The 18,735-nt window shown below is 36.0% G+C and overlaps 1 protein-coding gene across 5 annotated transcripts in view; it reads right to left on the bottom strand.

Annotated features, from left to right (window-relative positions):
- Positions 1 to 4,617: 4,617 nt before the first annotated feature.
- MAPK6 (mitogen-activated protein kinase 6) overlaps positions 4,618 to 18,735 on the bottom strand; it is a 36,054-nt gene continuing 21,936 nt past the window's right edge. For all 5 annotated transcript variants that reach the window (XM_077881121.1, XM_077881118.1, XM_077881120.1 and 2 more), the window contains 4 exons: positions 17,337 to 17,481; positions 13,658 to 13,822; positions 9,122 to 9,323; positions 4,618 to 6,981 (listed from right to left, as the gene is read on the bottom strand). In XM_077881121.1, coding sequence (XP_077737247.1) covers positions 5,880 to 6,981; positions 9,122 to 9,323; positions 13,658 to 13,822; positions 17,337 to 17,481 — 1,614 coding nt within the window. In that variant the 3' untranslated portion in view covers positions 4,618 to 5,879. The remainder of the gene's footprint in view (positions 6,982 to 9,121; positions 9,324 to 13,657; positions 13,823 to 17,336; positions 17,482 to 18,735) is intronic.

The raw sequence follows: 18,735 nt of genomic DNA, 5'->3' as shown, positions 1-18,735 counted from the left end.
CTGTTGGCAGGAGTGTAAATCAGTACGATCATTTTGGACAGCAATATGGCATCTCATAGACTTGAAGATATGTATTCTCTGGGACCCAGCAACTAGATCTATACCCTAAAGATAGTCTTATACATGTTCACAAAAATTCTCACTGCAAGCATGTTTAGGAACAAAATTTTGAAAACAAATGTCATTTTGAATAAAATGTGAATAAAAATGATCAGGAAGTGGATAAAAACATTGCAACACAGCAATGAAAATGGAATTAGAGCTACATGTATCAACATAGTTAAATTTCAGAGACACATTGAGTCAAAAATGCAAGTTGAAGATGTGAACAATATGCCATATGGAATTTTAGAACATGTAAAAATATTATTTACAAAATCACATATAGTGAAAGTATAAAACTGCATTAGAATAAAATTCAGCAAAGTGTTTACCTCTGAGGAGAGGTAGGAAAATGTAATGTGGGAGGGTTAAACAAAGGGATTCAATTATACCTGTAGGTGTTTATCTGATGCAAGTCAACACTAGATGAGCTAACAAAGCAAGTGATATATATACGCTTTTTAAAAAAATTCCACACTTCTTCTATATACTTGAAATTGCATGTAAAAAACAAAGTGTGGGAGTGGGAGGGTGGGGAAGTCTACTGGCTCCAAATTAAGCCTAATATTGAAGCTTAAGAAATAGCTCTAAAAATTGTAATACCACATTAGTTCAGTAACATGACAAACCTAGTCATTTAAAAAAATAAATTATTGGGATGCCTCGGTGGTTTAGTGGTTGAGCATCTGCCTTCGGCTCAGGGCCTGATCCTGGGTCCAGGGATTGAGTCCCCCATCTGGCTCCCTGAGAGGAGCCTGCTTCTCCCTCTGCCTATGCTTCTGTCTCTCATGAATAAATAAATAAATAAAATATTTAAAAATAAATAAATACATAAAAAGTAAATTTTTTTAAAGTAAATTATTTTTAAACATAAGATGGCAGAACAGGAAGCCCCAAAACTCACCACCCCACAGAAACACTGACTTAACAAAAAGACTTCGTATGGTCTCCTTTATGAAAACTCTAGAAACCAATTAGGAAGTCACAGTTTTCAAGACAATCTCAAAGCTAAGAACAGGTGCACTGAAATGGGTAAGAAAAGAGGTTTCATTTCAACCATGTCAGTCCCTTCCCCCCACCTCCTGCCCTGGTGCCAGCATAGCTCATGATTGGGAGGAAAAGCCCACCTCACAGCTTCTCCCTTGAAAGGGAAAGAGAAAAACAGAATGATCACCCAGTGTTCCAGATTTGCAGGGTTCCCCAAGAAACTCGCTCCAGTCTGGCCTGACTCACAACAGTACTTTGGATGCCTGGCGGTCACTGAGAACACAAGAAAGCTTGTGGGCTGCTGCAGTGCCAGAGAACCTACAATACCTCAGACTCTTGGCAGAGCAAGGGGCGACAACCCCCTGAGCTAGAACTGTCAAACCTGGGATGAGGAAGGGGCTGGATTACACAAAGTACAGAGATGACACATGCCCATACAAAGTTTGAGATGCCCCCAGAAACTCTAGCTGGGATGAATGGTGAAGATCTTCCCCAGTATAAAGCAATCCTAAGCAGAGGTGGCTATTTTTTCAAAAGCAAAAATCACAACAAAAAATAACAAGGTACATAAACAGGGAAACATGGCCCAATCAAAAGACAAAATAAATCTCCACAGTGACCAAAAAGAAAAGAAGATCTAGGAGTTACCTGTTGAGAATTCAAAACAATTGTCTTAAAGCAGCTTAATGTGCTACAAGAGAATACCAATAGGAACTTCACAAAATCAGCAAAACCATGTGCGACCAAAATGAGAAAACAACAAAGATATCAAAACTATACATATATGTAAAAATGAATAGAAATTCTGGAGCTGAATACAAAAATCGAACTGAAAAAATCACTAGAGGGAATCAACATCAGACACCATCCAGCAATCAGTGAACTCAAAGGCCGTTCATTTAAAGTTATCAAGTCAGAAAGACATAAAAAACAACAAAAGTGAAAAGTCTAGAGACTTACGAGACTTATGAGACACAGTCAAGCAAACTGACGCATGTGACTAAGTGAAAGAAGCCAATCAGAAAAGGCTTGCATACTCTATGATCCGAACCACATGACATTCTGGAAAAGGCAAGAGTATGGAGGGAATAAAAGACCAATGGTTGCCTGGGGCTAAGGGAGGAGGAGGAAGGGGCAAGTAGGCAGAGCACAGGATTTTTAGGGTGGTGAAACTACTCTGTATGATACTAAAAGGGTGGATACATGTCATTATACTTATCTAAATGTACAGTATGTACAACATTAAGAGTAAACCCGATGTGAACTATGGACTTTGGGTGATAATAATGTGTCAATCAAGGTTCGTTGATTTTAACATATGTTACCACTCTGATAAGAGATGTAGAAGATGCAGGACGCTATGCATGTGCAGGGAGGGGAGTAGGCATATCAAAAATCTTTATACATTGTGCTTAATTTTGCTGTGAACCTAAAACTTGCTCTAAAAGTAAAGTCTACCCAATTGGAGAAGGACAAACATTATATGGTCTCATTCATTTAGGGAATATAAAAAATAGTGAAAGGGAATAAAGGGGAAAGGAGAAAAAATGAGTGGGAAATATCAGAAAAGGAGACAGAACATGAAAGACTCCTAACTCTGGGAAACAAACTAGGGGTGGTGGAAGGGAAGGTGGGCGGGGGAGGGTGACTGGGTGAGGGGCACTGAGGTGGGCACTTGACGGGATGAGCACTGGGTGTTATTCTATATGTTGGCAAATTGAACACCAATAAAAAATAAATTTATTAAAAAAATAAAATAAATTAAAAAATAAAAAACAGGAATATGAAAAAAATAAAATAAATAAAAATAAATAAAAATAAAGTCTACCTTAAAAAAAGACCTCAAATCACCTCAAAGAACTAGAAAAAGGACCAAAAAAAAACCCTCAAATTATCAGAGGGAAGGAAATAAAAATTAGAGCAGAAATGGAGAATATATCAACCAAACAACAGACTATTAGCTACACTAAGAAAAAAAGAGAAAACATTCAACATAAATCAGAAAAGAGGACACATTACAACTGATACAGAAACAAAATGGGATCATAGAGACTATGATAAACAATTATATGCCAACAAACTAGATAATCTAGAGGAAATGGACAAATTTCTAGAAACCTGCAACCTACCAAGAGTGAACTGTGAAGAAGTTAGATATCTGAACAGACTTTAACCAGTAAGGATTGAATCAATAAAAAAATCTCTCGGGCAGCCCGGGTGGCTTAGTGTGGTTTAGCACTGCCTTCAGTCCAGGGCCTGATCCTGGAGTCCCGGGATCGAGTCCCACGTCGGGCTCCCTGCGTGGAGCCTGCTTCTCCCTCTGCCTGTGTCTCTGCCTCTCTCTCTCTCTCTTACTCTGTGTCTCTCATGAATAAATAAATAAAATCTTAAAAAAAAAAAAATCTCTCAACAAAGAAAAGCACCGGACAAGATGGTTTCACTAGAGAAGTCTATCAAACAGTTAAAGAATTGTTCTCAAACTCTTCCAAAAAATTGAGGAGGGAATACTTCCAAAGTCATTCTGAGGCCAGCATTAACCTGATACCAAAATTAGACAAATGTGTTACAAGAAAACTACAGACCAATAACCCTAATGAGTACTGATAAAAAAAACCCTGAAAAAAAAAAAAATCTCAAACACTAAGCAAACCAAATCCAACAGCACATTAAAAGGATTACATAATCAGAACCAAGTGGGATTCCTGGAATATAAGAATAGTTCAACATATGAAAAATGATCAGTGTAATTCACCACATAAGGACAAAAATCACAGGATTACCTCAATATATGCAATAAAAGCATTTCAACAAAATTCACCACCTTTTCATGAATTAAAAAACACTCGACAAAGTAGGAACAGAAGGAAACTACTTTAAAACAATAAAGGCCATATCGAAATCCACAGCTTAATATATCTAATGGTGAAAACCTGAAATCTTCCACTCTAAGAGTTTTCTTTCTTTTTTTCTTAAAGGTAATTGGAGTGTGTATTTAAACTCACAACACATGACTAGGATATTCAGCCAGAAAATAGTTGTATTTTTAAAGGTCTGTGAATCCAAATGAAATCAATGAATAGGTCACTGGGAAGGTAGAAGTCTGGATATTAATAGAACTGGTTTTATATAAAACAAGGATGGAAGACAAAGAGAAAAGTGAGGGTAAAGGAAAAAGGGTTTTATATTTGGATAGGTAAACAGACAAGTTCTTGATCAAAGGAAGGATGATGTACTGTAAACCAAATACACTTAAGGAGGCTCCTCTGTCTGTCCTTCAAAGCTTCCACATGAATCTGATAGCTTTGAAATATATAAAGCCTTATTCCATATTAACGTGTGAAGGCAAATCAACAAGAGGTTTCCGCGTGGACCAAGAACCTTCTTTTAAGCTGTTTAACCTAAAATAGCTTAAAATACAGACACAACTTAAAGATGCCAAAAAGTGGAATCAAATAAAGGTTTTGCTAGTGATTTTTATTCTTTCTAGCAGGTAATCTGCATTACCTAAAGAGTTCGACAGGAGCCATATTCGCTGGCCATGTTTTATTTGTCCTTTTCTTTGAACAGGATAACCAAAGATACAGACAGTATTCAATAAAATAAAATAGATGAAACGAATTCTAAGAGACTGCAATGCCACATGCTACATTTAACCTAATTTTATTCATGCTTGCCTTGGGATGGGGAAGAGATCATTCAGTAAAAACATACAGTAAAAACAAAATATGTCTTATCATGTACAACTTTTAAACTACAATAATGATGTACCTTAATTACTTCCATGCACACAAGTCTAACATTACAGTTTTTTTTTTTAAAAATAAACACAGTTAAGACTTCTAGGAGCATTTTATAATAAAGTAATTCCTAATGTTTCTTTGTAGATAGATCAAGCACCTCCAAAATACAAATTCCTATACACAGTGAGCGCTTTACTTAAAATGAATACTTAAGTAAATTAAGTACGTGGACAGCCTTAGGATGAGCTGACATTATATATTCAGCTTAAGTAGGCAACAAACCATAGTGCCAAATGGAAAAAGTGTATTTGCAAATAAATTTCAAAAACTAAGTTAACTTTTTATAATTAAATACAGAAAATATACTGATTTGCTAAAATAAATAAGATGTGATGTAGTAACACTTCACTATAAAGAATGCATACCAGAACATTTATAAACGGTGCGTGAATCTTATTAAGAATAGTTTACTACAATAAACGCTGGCTAAATAGAAGTGCATATGTGAAGCACTATGGGTGGTCTATGTTTTGCCACATACTTTTGTTACCTTGAGGTAGATAACACATGTGTACCAAATTCGGCATTCATTTTCAGTTGCTGCTGGTATCATGTGTTTTAAGAAATGTGTACAGTATGAAAAACTTGAAAATACTCATGAATGAAAAATGTCTTAGGAAAAAAATAGATATTTTCATGCAATTATGTACAGTCTCACTGTGTAAATTTCAAGGCAAGATTTTGTTTCCTGTAAAACAGATCATTGTTCTATGAGAGAATGTTTTTTACTTGTCTTAGTGCATTTCTTTTGTCTCCTCCTGCATTGCATTATTTTGCTCTACTCTTTATTTTTGTGTGCAAACGACATGCCAGTTAAAATGAAAACCATCTCACATGTAGAAAAAAAAGTCTGGATTTTAAAAACCAAGAACTAATAAAATCCTTTCTAAATGACACCATATGATTCAAGTAAAAAAAATGAAACACTAGTAATAAAAAAGACAAAACACATTTCATGAAGCATACAAAGAGAAATGTCTGCTGAGTGTTTTAGTTCAGATGTTTCAGAATGCTGCTGTATGTCTTATGAGGGATCTGAGGGGAAGATTTCATAGCAGAAGGTGTTAAGGTGGCCTGTATTGACTTAAGTGGGGACCCAACCGGACTGTGAAACTGCGGGATGCCTATGGATTCGAGCTGCTTGTTAAAGAGGAACTCCCCACTGTTGTTCAGAAACCCTTCCTCATTTCCTCTCTCTCCAAGCTTCCCATCCTCTACTGGCTCAGTTTCTAGCATTTCAGTATCCTCTTTCCTGCTAAAGAACTTGTCCAAATAACTGGTGTAAGTGTTTTCCTTCTCAATTTGTTCATCCTTCCTCACCTCACAACAAAACTGATTTATGAGAAAACAGTCCTCCCCACCACCCACAAACTGGCTATCCCAAGAAGATTGGTATAAGGCTTCCAACTGAGCCAAATTTGCCATTCCCTTTTCCTGTTTTTCTCGGCTGACTGACTTTGATATCAAACTTTTCAATTCTAGTTGGGACACTGAGCTATTCAAGTCATTTAATTTATCAACAACATCAGTAGGCTCATGTTGTGAACTAAGCTGAATAGTTCCTGCAATAAAGGAATCAAAGTCAAATCCCTGATTCTTTTCCCTTTCTTTCTCAGCCAGTTGCTGTGATGCCTCCTCTAGAGCTATCTGGGCTTTAACCAATCCATTCCTTTCACATTTTGACTTGCCTTTCTTATCAGACTTTTCTTTGCTTTGTTCTTTCCAATTGGAAAGATCTATAATAAGCTTGGGTTCATAATAATGGTTAACTTCACTCTCTCTCCAAACTAAGTTATCTAAATATGATGATGACCTTGTTTTGTAGTTACACGTATGGCTACACTCCAGATCACAGTATTTGTTTTCATGATGATCTGGGTACTGCCAACAAGGATCAGTAGAATAATTGGTATCAAAAGCAGGATCCTCCAAATACTTTTCACGATCTCCATCCAAATATTTTCGAGGATCAACCTGTACTTCTTCTTCATCAGTGACATCAGACAGAGCTCTTGGGTCAAGCTGAACTTCATCAATATCAAAGTTGTTATGTATAGGCCAATCATGCTCTGAAAATTGACAATCATGGTACCTGAAAAAATTAATGCATCACTGTTAGTCCAGGTATAGGATTTCTTTTTCAAATTCACTGAGCGCCTTTTAGGTGAAAGCACTCTGCTAGGTCTATGGAGGGACAATAGGAGTATAGCTCATAATTTTAATGGATAGGTAAGATCTGTTACTAAATAACGTAATATGAGGCAATTTTGGTAATTACCAGTGAAACATAATTACAGTAAAATTCTGAGTCTTCCATTCTTAAATTTTAAGACCAAAGATCATTTCACATTTACTCCGTCTTTTCTCTATTCTATTTTTCATTTACCTTCAAACACAAATGCAGATAAACATCTGAGTAGCTGGCATGTCTATGTTCAATTCTAACAGTTTCATACAAAGAAAAATTACTCTGTGTCCACAAAATCTCAATCAGGGATTGTGGCTATCTCTAATCTCAATCAGGTCTCCTACAGATTTTCACTCTCCTGGTAACAAGTCAGACTAGAACGTGAGGAATGCTTTGCTGGAGTTCATGAATAGAAAAAAAAACTTCTCCATGTATATGTACTACTGAATGTGATATTCTCTTATTGACACATCAGAGCAAGGTGACCATTCCATGCCCAAGTAGAGGCAGACTGAGACACAGACACACACAGCTGGGGGATGGGGAGGAAGGCCTAGAAAAGAGACTGGAAGACATTTGAGTATGTATGAAAGAACTATATGTTGACAGTAGAAATGTTCATGTGGACCAACAGGTCATTGCCAGACATGTAAATGTACAAATACCTCAACTTTTTAGGAGGGGAAAAAAATGCAATAACTAAACAAATTAATTTTAATATTAACTACTTATTTAATTTTAAAATACTGTTCTTTTAAACATAGAAATATATGAAATTCTAAAGTTTTAAGACTGTCATTCATAACTCTGACACCTGGCTAAATATCAAAATTACCCGAAGATTTTAAAAAATATTGATACATGGGGAGCTTGGGTGACTCTGTGGGTTGAGCTTCATTCAGACTTTTGGTTTCAGCTCATGTCATGATCTTTGGGGTTGTGAGATCAAGCCCCATAAAGGGCTGTGCGCTCAGTACGTAGTCTGCCTGAAAGATTCTTTCTCCTCCTCCCCCTCTGCAGCTCCTCCACACATACTCTCTAAAATTAACAAAATCTTTCAAAATAATAATATTGATTTATGATTACATGCTACAATCCTACTTTGTAGCAAAATTGTATCTAAATTTCCCTGGAAACTTAGAAATCCTAAAAGAAAGCTGGGGGGGCGGGGGTGGAATTTTGAACTAAAATGTAAAATGTTGGGCGGCCTTGGTGACTCAGTGGCTTAGCACCACCTTCAGCCCAGGGCCTGATCCTGGAGTCCCGGGATCGAGTCCCACGTCAGGCTCCCTGCATGGAGCTTGCTTCTCCCTCTGCCTGTGTCTCTGCCTCTCTCTCTCTCTCATGAATAAATAAATAAAATCTTTAAAAAAATAAAAATAAAAAAAAAATAAAAAAAATAAAAAATAAAATGTATAATGTTACCTGTTTTGATATTTTCTACTATTCAAAATAGAAGAGTCCCTTATACTGAGCCCAAGATTAATTTTGTGTCATTAGGAAAATAGATTTGAACAGCATGTACCATGAAACAAAATAATTTCTATTCTAAGGTATAAGAGATTTTACATAAAATTTGAGCCATTATGAAGATATCTATTTGGATAAGGATCAGTCTTGTCATCCAACATCTTAAAAAAAAAATTGTGGCATTTATAAAAGCAATAGTTTAAAAGGGTTCAGATTTCTAACCTTCAACTCTCAAGTTTAAAGGACCTTATATTTGTTAACTAAACATGCCTTAACAGCTTAGACATATTTCAAAGTAGAATTTACATTTTCCCATTATGTATATCCTAACCAGTTAACTATTAAATATTTAAATTACATAAAGGCTATTCAAAGATATTATAAGTTTAGCACAAACCCAAAGAGACCATCATTAAATTTTGAAGACATCTACACCGTTTTGTCATATGTAATTTAAAAATAAAACTTACTGCATTACGGTTTATTGAAAATACAATAAATGAGCCATAATTATATAGTATGTGCATTGTGAAAATACAATAAATGGTATTTTTCTAACTTAGGATCAATTTACCTTTCCCAGTTATAAATGTGACTATGAGTTTCATCCATAAGTAAAATATCATCAACTTCATCTTCAATATGAAAAGGATGACTTGAAATTGGCTCATCCATTGGAAAAGAATATATGCTCATGTAAGGATGGGAAAGCGCTTCTTCTGCTGTCAACCTATCCATTGGGCTAAATGTCAAAATTTGTTCCAGGAAATCCAGTGCTGCAAAAGAAAGGGATAATACATCTTAACTGTATTAGAGGTCATCAACCAAAGAAGCAAAAAAAGGGATTATACAATTAAAAACTTAAGTTTATCAGAGAATAAAATTTACCCGATTTATAGATTAAAAAGTAAAGACATTCACTCAATACAGTACATATTTGAAATCTCATACTATGGTCTCATACTATGGTCAGTTACAAAGTAAAAGAATATATTAGGTTGAACCATATGAAACTTCTATTTTTGTCAGTCAAAAATGGTCAAAGAACAGCAATTTCACATGGTTCAACCTAATACTATAGGTCATAATCTCAGCTCTGCAACTCACTAGCTTAAATGAATTACTAGCTGTAAAGGGTTTACTTAAACTTGCTGAACTTTAGTCCCTTCATGTACAAAATGGATATATAGACAGATATCTTAAAAGGTATAAAATTAAATGTAAAGCATAGCGTCTAGTGCTTAATAGAAAATCATTTACCCTTTCCTTCCCTTACCTCACTGACGAGCTGTTGTACTAATTTGTTGATCTCTGTTTCACATCAATCACACTCCAACATATTACACAAATGCACTTGTTCATTTTAGGGCTTTGGAAGTTACCTATCACATACCCAATTCTTCCCACTAACTTAGCTCATAAGCATCTAACTCATCCTGAACAACACCTGTCTTCAGCCTGAAGGTTGTCCTTATACCACCGCACGCTTGTATGCCTTATGATTTATACCAACCCTCAACTTTGAATCATTTGCTCCATCTACTTTCCCTGTTCCTAGCCATACAGCACTGATGAAAGCTCAATGCAAAAACCACACACACACACACACACACACACACACACACACACACACAGAGCTCACTACAAATTCATATTGTAGAACTGCAATTTGGCCTTTGCTACTGCTCAGCAATGTTCCACACCATCTCTTTATGCTCTTAATCTTAATCATACCTAAACCCCCTTGACATTTATCTCAATCCCTACTTCTTCACTATGGCCTGTCATATTGTCCTCTTATTCTTACCTCTGTCTCACAGGAAAAGACAGTCCTTCTTTCTAAAACTAAGCTATATTCTAGAAAGAACACTAGTCTCAATTCCCAAATTTCTCACTAATGTAAACAATAGCTAATTTTTTATAGCCTTTAATATTTTACAAAGTGCTTTCATATACATTATCTTATTCAATCCTCAAATCATTCCAATAAAGACTAAAGAAACCTATGGCTCATTGCTACTCATGCCCTTCAGTGGCCCATGGCTGAGGCCTCTTCCACTCCTCCTCTTTACCCCCTCCTATTATATTTCCCTAATCTAGTAACTTATTTCACAATACCTCAAGCTATTATTGATTTTCTCGCAAAAGAGTCCATCTTAGTCCAGGGCTCTTGTGTCTCAAGGCGAGAGAGACTCTAAAACAGTTATAAAGGGCTGACCCAGCACAATCACCATTCTCAGAGAGAGGGGAGATATATATCCAGCCACACAAGAGGAATATACTCTAAAATCCCTAGCATTTAGGAACTGTAGGCAGCAGGAAGAGGAAGAGGTAAGAAACTAGCCAAGCTGAGCTCCCAAGTGCATGCAGAATATGCATATACAGACTATTTCCATAGTTGCAGAAAGTTCTATTGGCCAGCACTGCACTCAAGGAAATCAATCTATTTGCTTTGATGGTGCTGAAGTATACTAAGATATAGAAATACATGGTAAACTACAGCGGAAGGGAAGATGAGAGGTTAAGTACAGAGGAAAATGAAAAAAGGAGATTTCATCTAAAGATGAAAGACCACCAGGGTTCCTAATTGTATAAATGTGTTAATTCATATGTACTTAATCTTCTTTTTTTTTTTTTCCTCTGGAGACCATGAACATGTGAGAAAAGAACATGTATTATAAGTCCCATTGCCTCATAATATGCTCTGCCCCCAAATAAAACTCCAATATTAATCAAAAAGAAACTGGTGTAGAGCATATCTACAGAGTAAATCTTTAGTCTCAGGAATTTAAAAACTGCATTGACTTGTATGTGAGCATAGCTCTGCCACTTATGAATACCAAAAACTTTTGCCTGATAGTTAATTAACCCATTATCAAACATATATTCAATGCATTATGAATAATTCCAGCTGTCAGCCAAATATTCAAATTGGCTCACAGCTAAGATATGGTCCCAATCCTAATGAAGGTAGGGAAAAAGATGATTCAAATTTGGCTAGACTGCAAATGCTTCGACAGCAATGTCCTATATTACTAGCCTGCCTCTTTTGATAAGACACAGCAATAGCAACAGTGACTCCAAAGGCAATCAAGGCTATTCTTGTACCTCAACCTGGCTGAGCAGGGCCATACCTGTAAAGGGTTTTAAAAATACACATGTGGGATGCCTGGATGGTTCAGTCAGTTTGAGCATCCGATTCTTGATTTCGCCTCAGGTCATGGTCTCAGGGTCATAGAATCAAGCCCCATATTGGGTCCCATGCTCAGTGAGGAGTCTGCTTCTCCCTCTCCTTCTGCCCACCCCCGTTCACACATGCCCTTTCTCTAATACATAACCTAAATAAATAAATAATTTTTTAAAAGACACATGTTCTGCTCCCCACTCTACTTCTGAATTCTAACCTCATAGTCTGCATTTTTAAAGAGCTCCCACAGGGATCCTTGGGTGGCTCAGCAGTTTGGCGCCTACCTTCGGCCCAGGGCGTGATCCTGGAGTCCCAGGATCGAGTCCCACATCAGGCTCCCTGCATGAAGCCTGCTTCTCCCTCTGCCTGTGTCTCTGCCTCTCTCTCTCTCTCTCTCTCTCTGTGTGTGTGTCTCTCATGAATAAATAAAATCTTAAAAAAATAAAAATAAAAAAAATAAAGAGCTCCCACAAAGGATTCTGAGGCATGGTCAAATGCTATGTGATTACTGTTCAGTTATGAACAAGGATGTCATGACAGTGGCTACAAGATCAGGAGCAAGATAACCAGCATTGGAATCTGATTGTGAAGATACACTTGAAGGCCAGTTAGGAATATAGAACTAGTGAAAATGAATCCTGCAAAACCTGCTGAAATTAAATACATCTGCCTCCGTTTTACTTAGGTATCCACTATATGAGTTTTAAGCACATTTGAGAAAAACAAAAAATGTCATTATGATTTTGCCATCCAGTTTTCTCAAAACACTTGCTACCTAATTTTAGTATTTTTACTAAACGTGGACCTTGAACCCTTAGATCAAGAATCAGACACTTAACCGACTAAGCCACCCAGGCACCACAAAACACGTGCAATTTTAAAACACTTTGATACATAATAACCTGAACCACATATAATGATCAGAGTGGGTGATATGTATAATGGTTATATAATTCAAAGCTTAAGATGCTTAGAAATCTATATATCCCTAAACTTGTTGATTCATGAGAGAGCTATACAATCCTGACATTGATGTGTCTTAATACAATAATTCTTAAATATGTAAGACAATCAACTTTTAGGAAAGATGTTTCTCATGTCTAACGCTCTTGCTTAAAAAAAATGTTATACTGGGGCACCTGTCTGGCTCGGTCAGTAAAGCATACAACTCCTAATCACAGGGTGTGAGTTCAAGCCCCATGGTTGGGTATAGAGATTACTTAAAAATAAAATCTTAAAAATCTTATTACAGGTAACTACTACAAGAGTTAGACTTTTGTATATTATGTATAGCAACAAATCCTAAAGACATTTCACTGAGACTTGAAATTATTTGCTTTAGTGGTCAACAAAGTTTTGATTCTCTCCAAGTTTCTACTTCTTTCAAGCTCGCACAAACTCTCACATTTAGCACCTAATATTAACACAAATCTACAAACTCTTATTGTAATGTGTTTGCTCATACAGAGTTTTGCTCTTTCCCCCATCTCTCCCTTGCCCTGAAGACTTTGCTTTCCCCCAACTCAATTCACTTTTCCATATCTAAGTCACATTCATATTCATATCCACACTTATCATATAACCTTCACAGGACTCTGTTTTAGCTCAGTGAGGGACAGTATTGTAGATGCTTGTCTATAGTAGATAATATCAGAGGTGTAAGCTGAAAAACCAAGATGGGAGTTAGAACCAGAAGAGAGGGATACACTTTATGGAATCTGAAAAATCATTAAGAGGAACAAAGAACCAGATCCTAGCCTAAGAGCCAGACCAAAAAGGGAAAAGCACTGAAGTTTTAGATAAAGTATAGCGTCTGAAGACTTTTTGGGATACAGAGATCCTACCTGAATGAGTGCGCATGCACACACACATGCACAATCACACACACCCCATTACATAATGGTTACTCTTGAGTAACCATACCTTCTCGACTAATTCCTGGAAGCAGCTGAGTTAAAGGTTTGTGTGGCTCAGTCATGTCATTTCTAATGTAAACTGGAATTACGCTGAGAAGCTCCTGACGATCTTCCTCATGTACAACAGGAATAGATTCTAAAATCAGCTGCATCTGTTCAAGTTCATGTGCACCTGGTGAGATAAAATAAACATCAAATACAATATAAATAAACACATTCTTCAATATTCACTTATTTGGCAACAGACATTCTAAGGCTATAAGAAATTAACTTAAATACTGTCATGACCAATGGGAAGAAAATGATGTTAACTGAATCCTTAACCAGCAAGTTTCTCTGCTTTGAATATCATCAATCTACTCAAAAAGCACATCTATTTCAATTTCTGCTCACTGACATATTTACTTTTGACTGCTTTGATTCTATAAGATACTGACCCTTTAAGTTTAGCCTCATATTAAGGTATCACAAAATAGTGAAAAATTTGGATTCAAAAGATGTAGATTCTAGTCTTGGCTATACCACTAATTAACTGGCTAGATCTTTGGAAATCTTAGCATGGTAATCACTTCATTTCATCATCAGTAAAATGGAATATTGGCCTAGATTTACATAACAAGTTTTTTTTTTCCAGGTAGCATTTCAGGACCACTATTCAAGAAATAATAGGGGGAACTTTAAGCTAAATGGTGACTAGAAAAAAAAAAAAAACACATTGTTTGCTTTTCCATGAATTTCTAGAATTCATTCAACCTCTACATTTTTCTTGAGTACCTGCTATAAGCAAGGCACTTTAAAATACAACTGTGAAACAAAAGAGACCAAGTCCCTGCCTTCATGGAGCTTACAATCTAGGAGAGGAAGATAGATAATAATTGTCAACATTTATGTCAAATGTAGCAAATGTTATGAAGAAAAGTACACTAAGCAGGGAGGATAAACAGCACTTTCAGGGGAGGACTGCTAATTAATACAGGATGACCAAGGAAGGCATCACTGAGAAGCTGAAAACTGAGGAAGTTGGAGAACACATCATGCATTCAAATGGAGGAAGGGAGTTCCAGGAAGATGGAAAAGGTGCAAAGGTTCAGAGGAGATTGGGCTAGGTGTGTCCAAGAAACAGTAATTAGGGATGCCTAGGTGGCTCAGCGGTTGAGCATCTGCCTTTGGCTCAAGGCATGACCCTGGGGTCCTGGGATCGAGTCCCACATCAGGCTCCCTGCATGGAGCCTGCTTCTCCCTCTGCCTGTGTCTCTGCCTCTCTCTCTCTGTGTCTCTCATGAATAAATAAATAAAATGTTAAAAAAAAAAAAAAAAGAAACAGTAATTAGGTTAAGTGTAGCTGAAATACAGTGGCCACAGGGGAAGTATTGGAAGATGAAGTCTTGGAAGTATTGGAAGTCTTGGGAAGTATTGGAAGATGAAGAGTGGTAACACAATAAATACAAAGGGTTTGCTTTATCCTGAATTTGATAGGGAGACATGACAGAGTCTAAAGAAGAAAAATGACACTTTCTAATTTAGTTTTCAGAGAACTCTTATGGCTGCTATGTGGTAACTAGGCTACAGACAGCAAATATTAAAGCAGAAAGGCAGTTAAATCCTACATGAGGGGGCACCTGGGTGGCTCAGTGGTTGGGCATCTGCCTTTGGCTCAGGTCGTGATCCTGGGGTACTGGGGATCAAGTCCCACATTGGGCTCCCCATGGGGAGCATGCTTCTGCCTCTGCCTTTGTCTTTGCCTCTCTGTGTCTCTCATGAATAAATAAAATATTTTAAAAAAAAATCCTACATGAGACCAGGAGAGACATAATTGACTGAACTATGAAAAGGTGGGTAGTGATAGAGATAATAATAAGTAGTTAAAAGTCTTAATATATTTCAAAGGAAGAACCCATAGAATCTCTATGAAGCCAAGATTTTTGACTCAGCATCTAAAAAAGTGGATCTGGTTTACTAAGATGAGGAAGATAGCAGAAAAAATATGAGGGGGAAATATCAGGAGCTCAGTTTGGGTAGGTTAAATTTTAGATGCTATTAGACATCTTAGTCCATGCCTTTTTGTTCTGTTCATTTGGGGCCTATACCTAATAAACAGATCTCCCACATGCTTTTATTGAATGGTTCACAAATCTACCAATAAAGCAGTAGAAAGGAACTAAAATTTGATCTTTCAAATCATTTCACAAACAATTCCCATTAGTTGCTTAAAGTTTACATGGATTTAAGATCAAAATTATGTTATTTAAATGTGCAGCAACAAGTAATATGATATTTATTGTACGTATGTTGGAATGTACCTGAATTTTAGCAATTTAAACTCTAATTGTTCCTAGGAAAAAATTCAATCCACTTAACCATGTAGTTTCCAGGAATCACTGGTATTTTCTCACTCTGCCTAGTGGAAATTCAATCACTATCACACATCACAGAAGAAATTTCAGATAAATTTAAGGGGAAAACTACAAAAGATTGGTTAATGTTATGTAAGCTGAGTGCTCTTTAAAAAAAAATTCAAGGGCATTTATGGATGCCATCCTTTCTTCAATAATGCTTTTCTGTGTACCCTTATCTTTTTTTTTAATTAATATTTTTTTGTAAGTAGATCCTGCTCCATTCCCTTTCTTCTGCTCTTAGCACAATTTGGGAGTGGTGAGAGGGTCATTCTAAGATTGGTTAGAGAGAAAAACAGTAACGTCAAAAGGGAGAAAAGACCTAATTCACCACCATGTCAATTATCAAACTAAAAAATCTTTAATACCCTATTTCCGAATGGGAATTCCTCTGCCTACTTTTCTAAGTATTCTGGCTCCATCTTAAGTAGTCATAAGTATGTTCATTATTTGACAGCTTTTTTCATCCAACTTTTCTCACTAATTCATGCATGTACATGATTTCTTTCATCAATCTTTTCTCACTGATTCAGGCTCATACCTTCATTTATATAGTACCATTCTCTCTCTCTTCCTCCCACCAAAATTCTTCACTATTCCTATGTAATGAAAAATCTTTTTACTCCATTATACCTTTTGTTTTAGCCATCATTGATGAAGACTCTAAGCTTGTAGCTCTTATACTCTGCACTAAATAATTTTATACAGACTCCTACTTTGCTTTACAACACTTGATATTTTTCATGGACTATTCACCCTTTCCTATGTTGGACTAAATTCTCTCTCATACTTCTATAGACTCCCTCATAGCACCAAACTCAGCAAAAAATTCCTTGTTTGGTTGTTTCTGAAAGGTCACAGCAGTCAGATGACAGGATATGGCAGTTCAGACATCAGAGATGATAGAGGACAAAGAATTACTGGATTTCCAATGACAGCTAAAAATTTTCACTAAGAGTAACAAACACTGACAACACTGGGCAACTCAGGCATCATTTAAGATTACCAACACGTATTGTGAGTCTAAAAAATAAAAAATTATGTTTAAGAAGAAAAACAAAATAACACTAGAATTTTGACTAAATTTGCTGAGTGAATATATTCAGTGAATATACGGTTTCTAAACTTTTTAAAATATTAAAACACCATTTTATCTTTTCATTTTAGTATCAGACTATAATAAATTATGTTAAATCTTATATAAATCTTGATTCATAGATACATACAAAATTATTTCTCTTTGAGGTAATTTTTTCCAAATATTTTTTTTCCAAATATTTTAAAATTTCTAACCTGCAAAGAGGGTTTTACCAGTCAGCATTTCAGCAAAGATGCAGCCTGCAGCCCACATATCAATGGCTTTAGTATAATTATTAGGAGACAGTAAAAGACGTGGAGACCTGTACCATTTAGTAACCAATCCTTCAGAAAGATGACCCTGAAAAAAAAGAAAACACACATACTTTAGTATTTTACTTTAGCTGAAGAACAGTACATAAAACTTGACTCATTAAAGAATCCCTGATCTTAAAAAAAAAAAAAAAAAAGTGAAATCCTAAAACAATACAGTTTATTTATATGCCTATTTTCGAGGCTCTTGCACTTTTCAGGCTCAATAGGGGGTTAAACTCTCCCTGGGATATATGATCCATAAGATGATGTTCACATGAAGTCTGCTGACCAAAATATACTATATATACTATACAAGATTAATGCTGACTATATCACATATTCAAAGCATGTTTCGAAGAGAAGCTATTTTTCACTTCAAGTCTTAAGTTACTTGAGGAGGAGGGATGCTTTAAATCAATGAGGGAAAGGTAAAAAAGAGCACCTAGGGTGCTACTTATAAACCAATGCCAACCTCCTGACAACGCAGGGGACCTGGCTCTATTATGTATCCCATTCCTAATCAATTTTACTACTTTACGTTTATAAAGCACTTAACAAAAACAGTTATATACGTATACGACCTTACTTCGTCCTTAAAACAGGGTCAAAACAACCCTGAAAAATTATGAAGGTAGATATTATTCCATTTTAGAGGGACGGTAACACTCATAGATTAAGGAATCTACTTAAGGTCAGAAATGGAACTCAATTTTAACTAGTTTAACTCTTAGTTCAGTGTTCTATCCACAATACTTCATTGTTACCCATAAAAAAGATGTGATGGTTGTCCATTTCATTTTAATACTATATTTCTACATTAAAGTTTTAAAAAAATTAAGTTACACTTAATGTGAGATGCTAACGTGAATGAAAAGATCTGTTTGTTTAGGCATGTACTATGGGAATCCAAGCAAGCAGGGAGCTCCAAGGGGTTCTTTATAACCAGAGGAGTTCCACTTTAATATTTTAAACAGCAGGATCCCACAGACAATTTCATTTGAAAACTAAAAGACCAAAGTTTGGCTCAGAAAACAATTTACTTCTTATATAAAGTTAAATTGTTACCTAAAGTACAGTTACTATGGATCCCTTAAGCTATTCTTACTGCCCATTTTATCTCTATACCAATTTAGATATCAAACTAAATTAAATTTGCCTAAACAAAGCATAACAGAACAGTAAAGACTCAAAAGGACAAAAGACCTAAATATTGAAATAGCATCCCCTCTTACCTTCGGATAGGACCACAATTTTGCCCTAAACACATAAGAATTTATCTCACTTTTAAATAAGGGAGAGT

The sequence above is a fragment of the Canis aureus genome, chromosome 32, assembly GCF_053574225.1.
Source record: "Canis aureus isolate CA01 chromosome 32, VMU_Caureus_v.1.0, whole genome shotgun sequence".
Lineage (NCBI taxonomy): Eukaryota > Metazoa > Chordata > Mammalia > Carnivora > Canidae > Canis > Canis aureus.
This window is presented reverse-complemented; position numbering and strand designations above follow the sequence as displayed.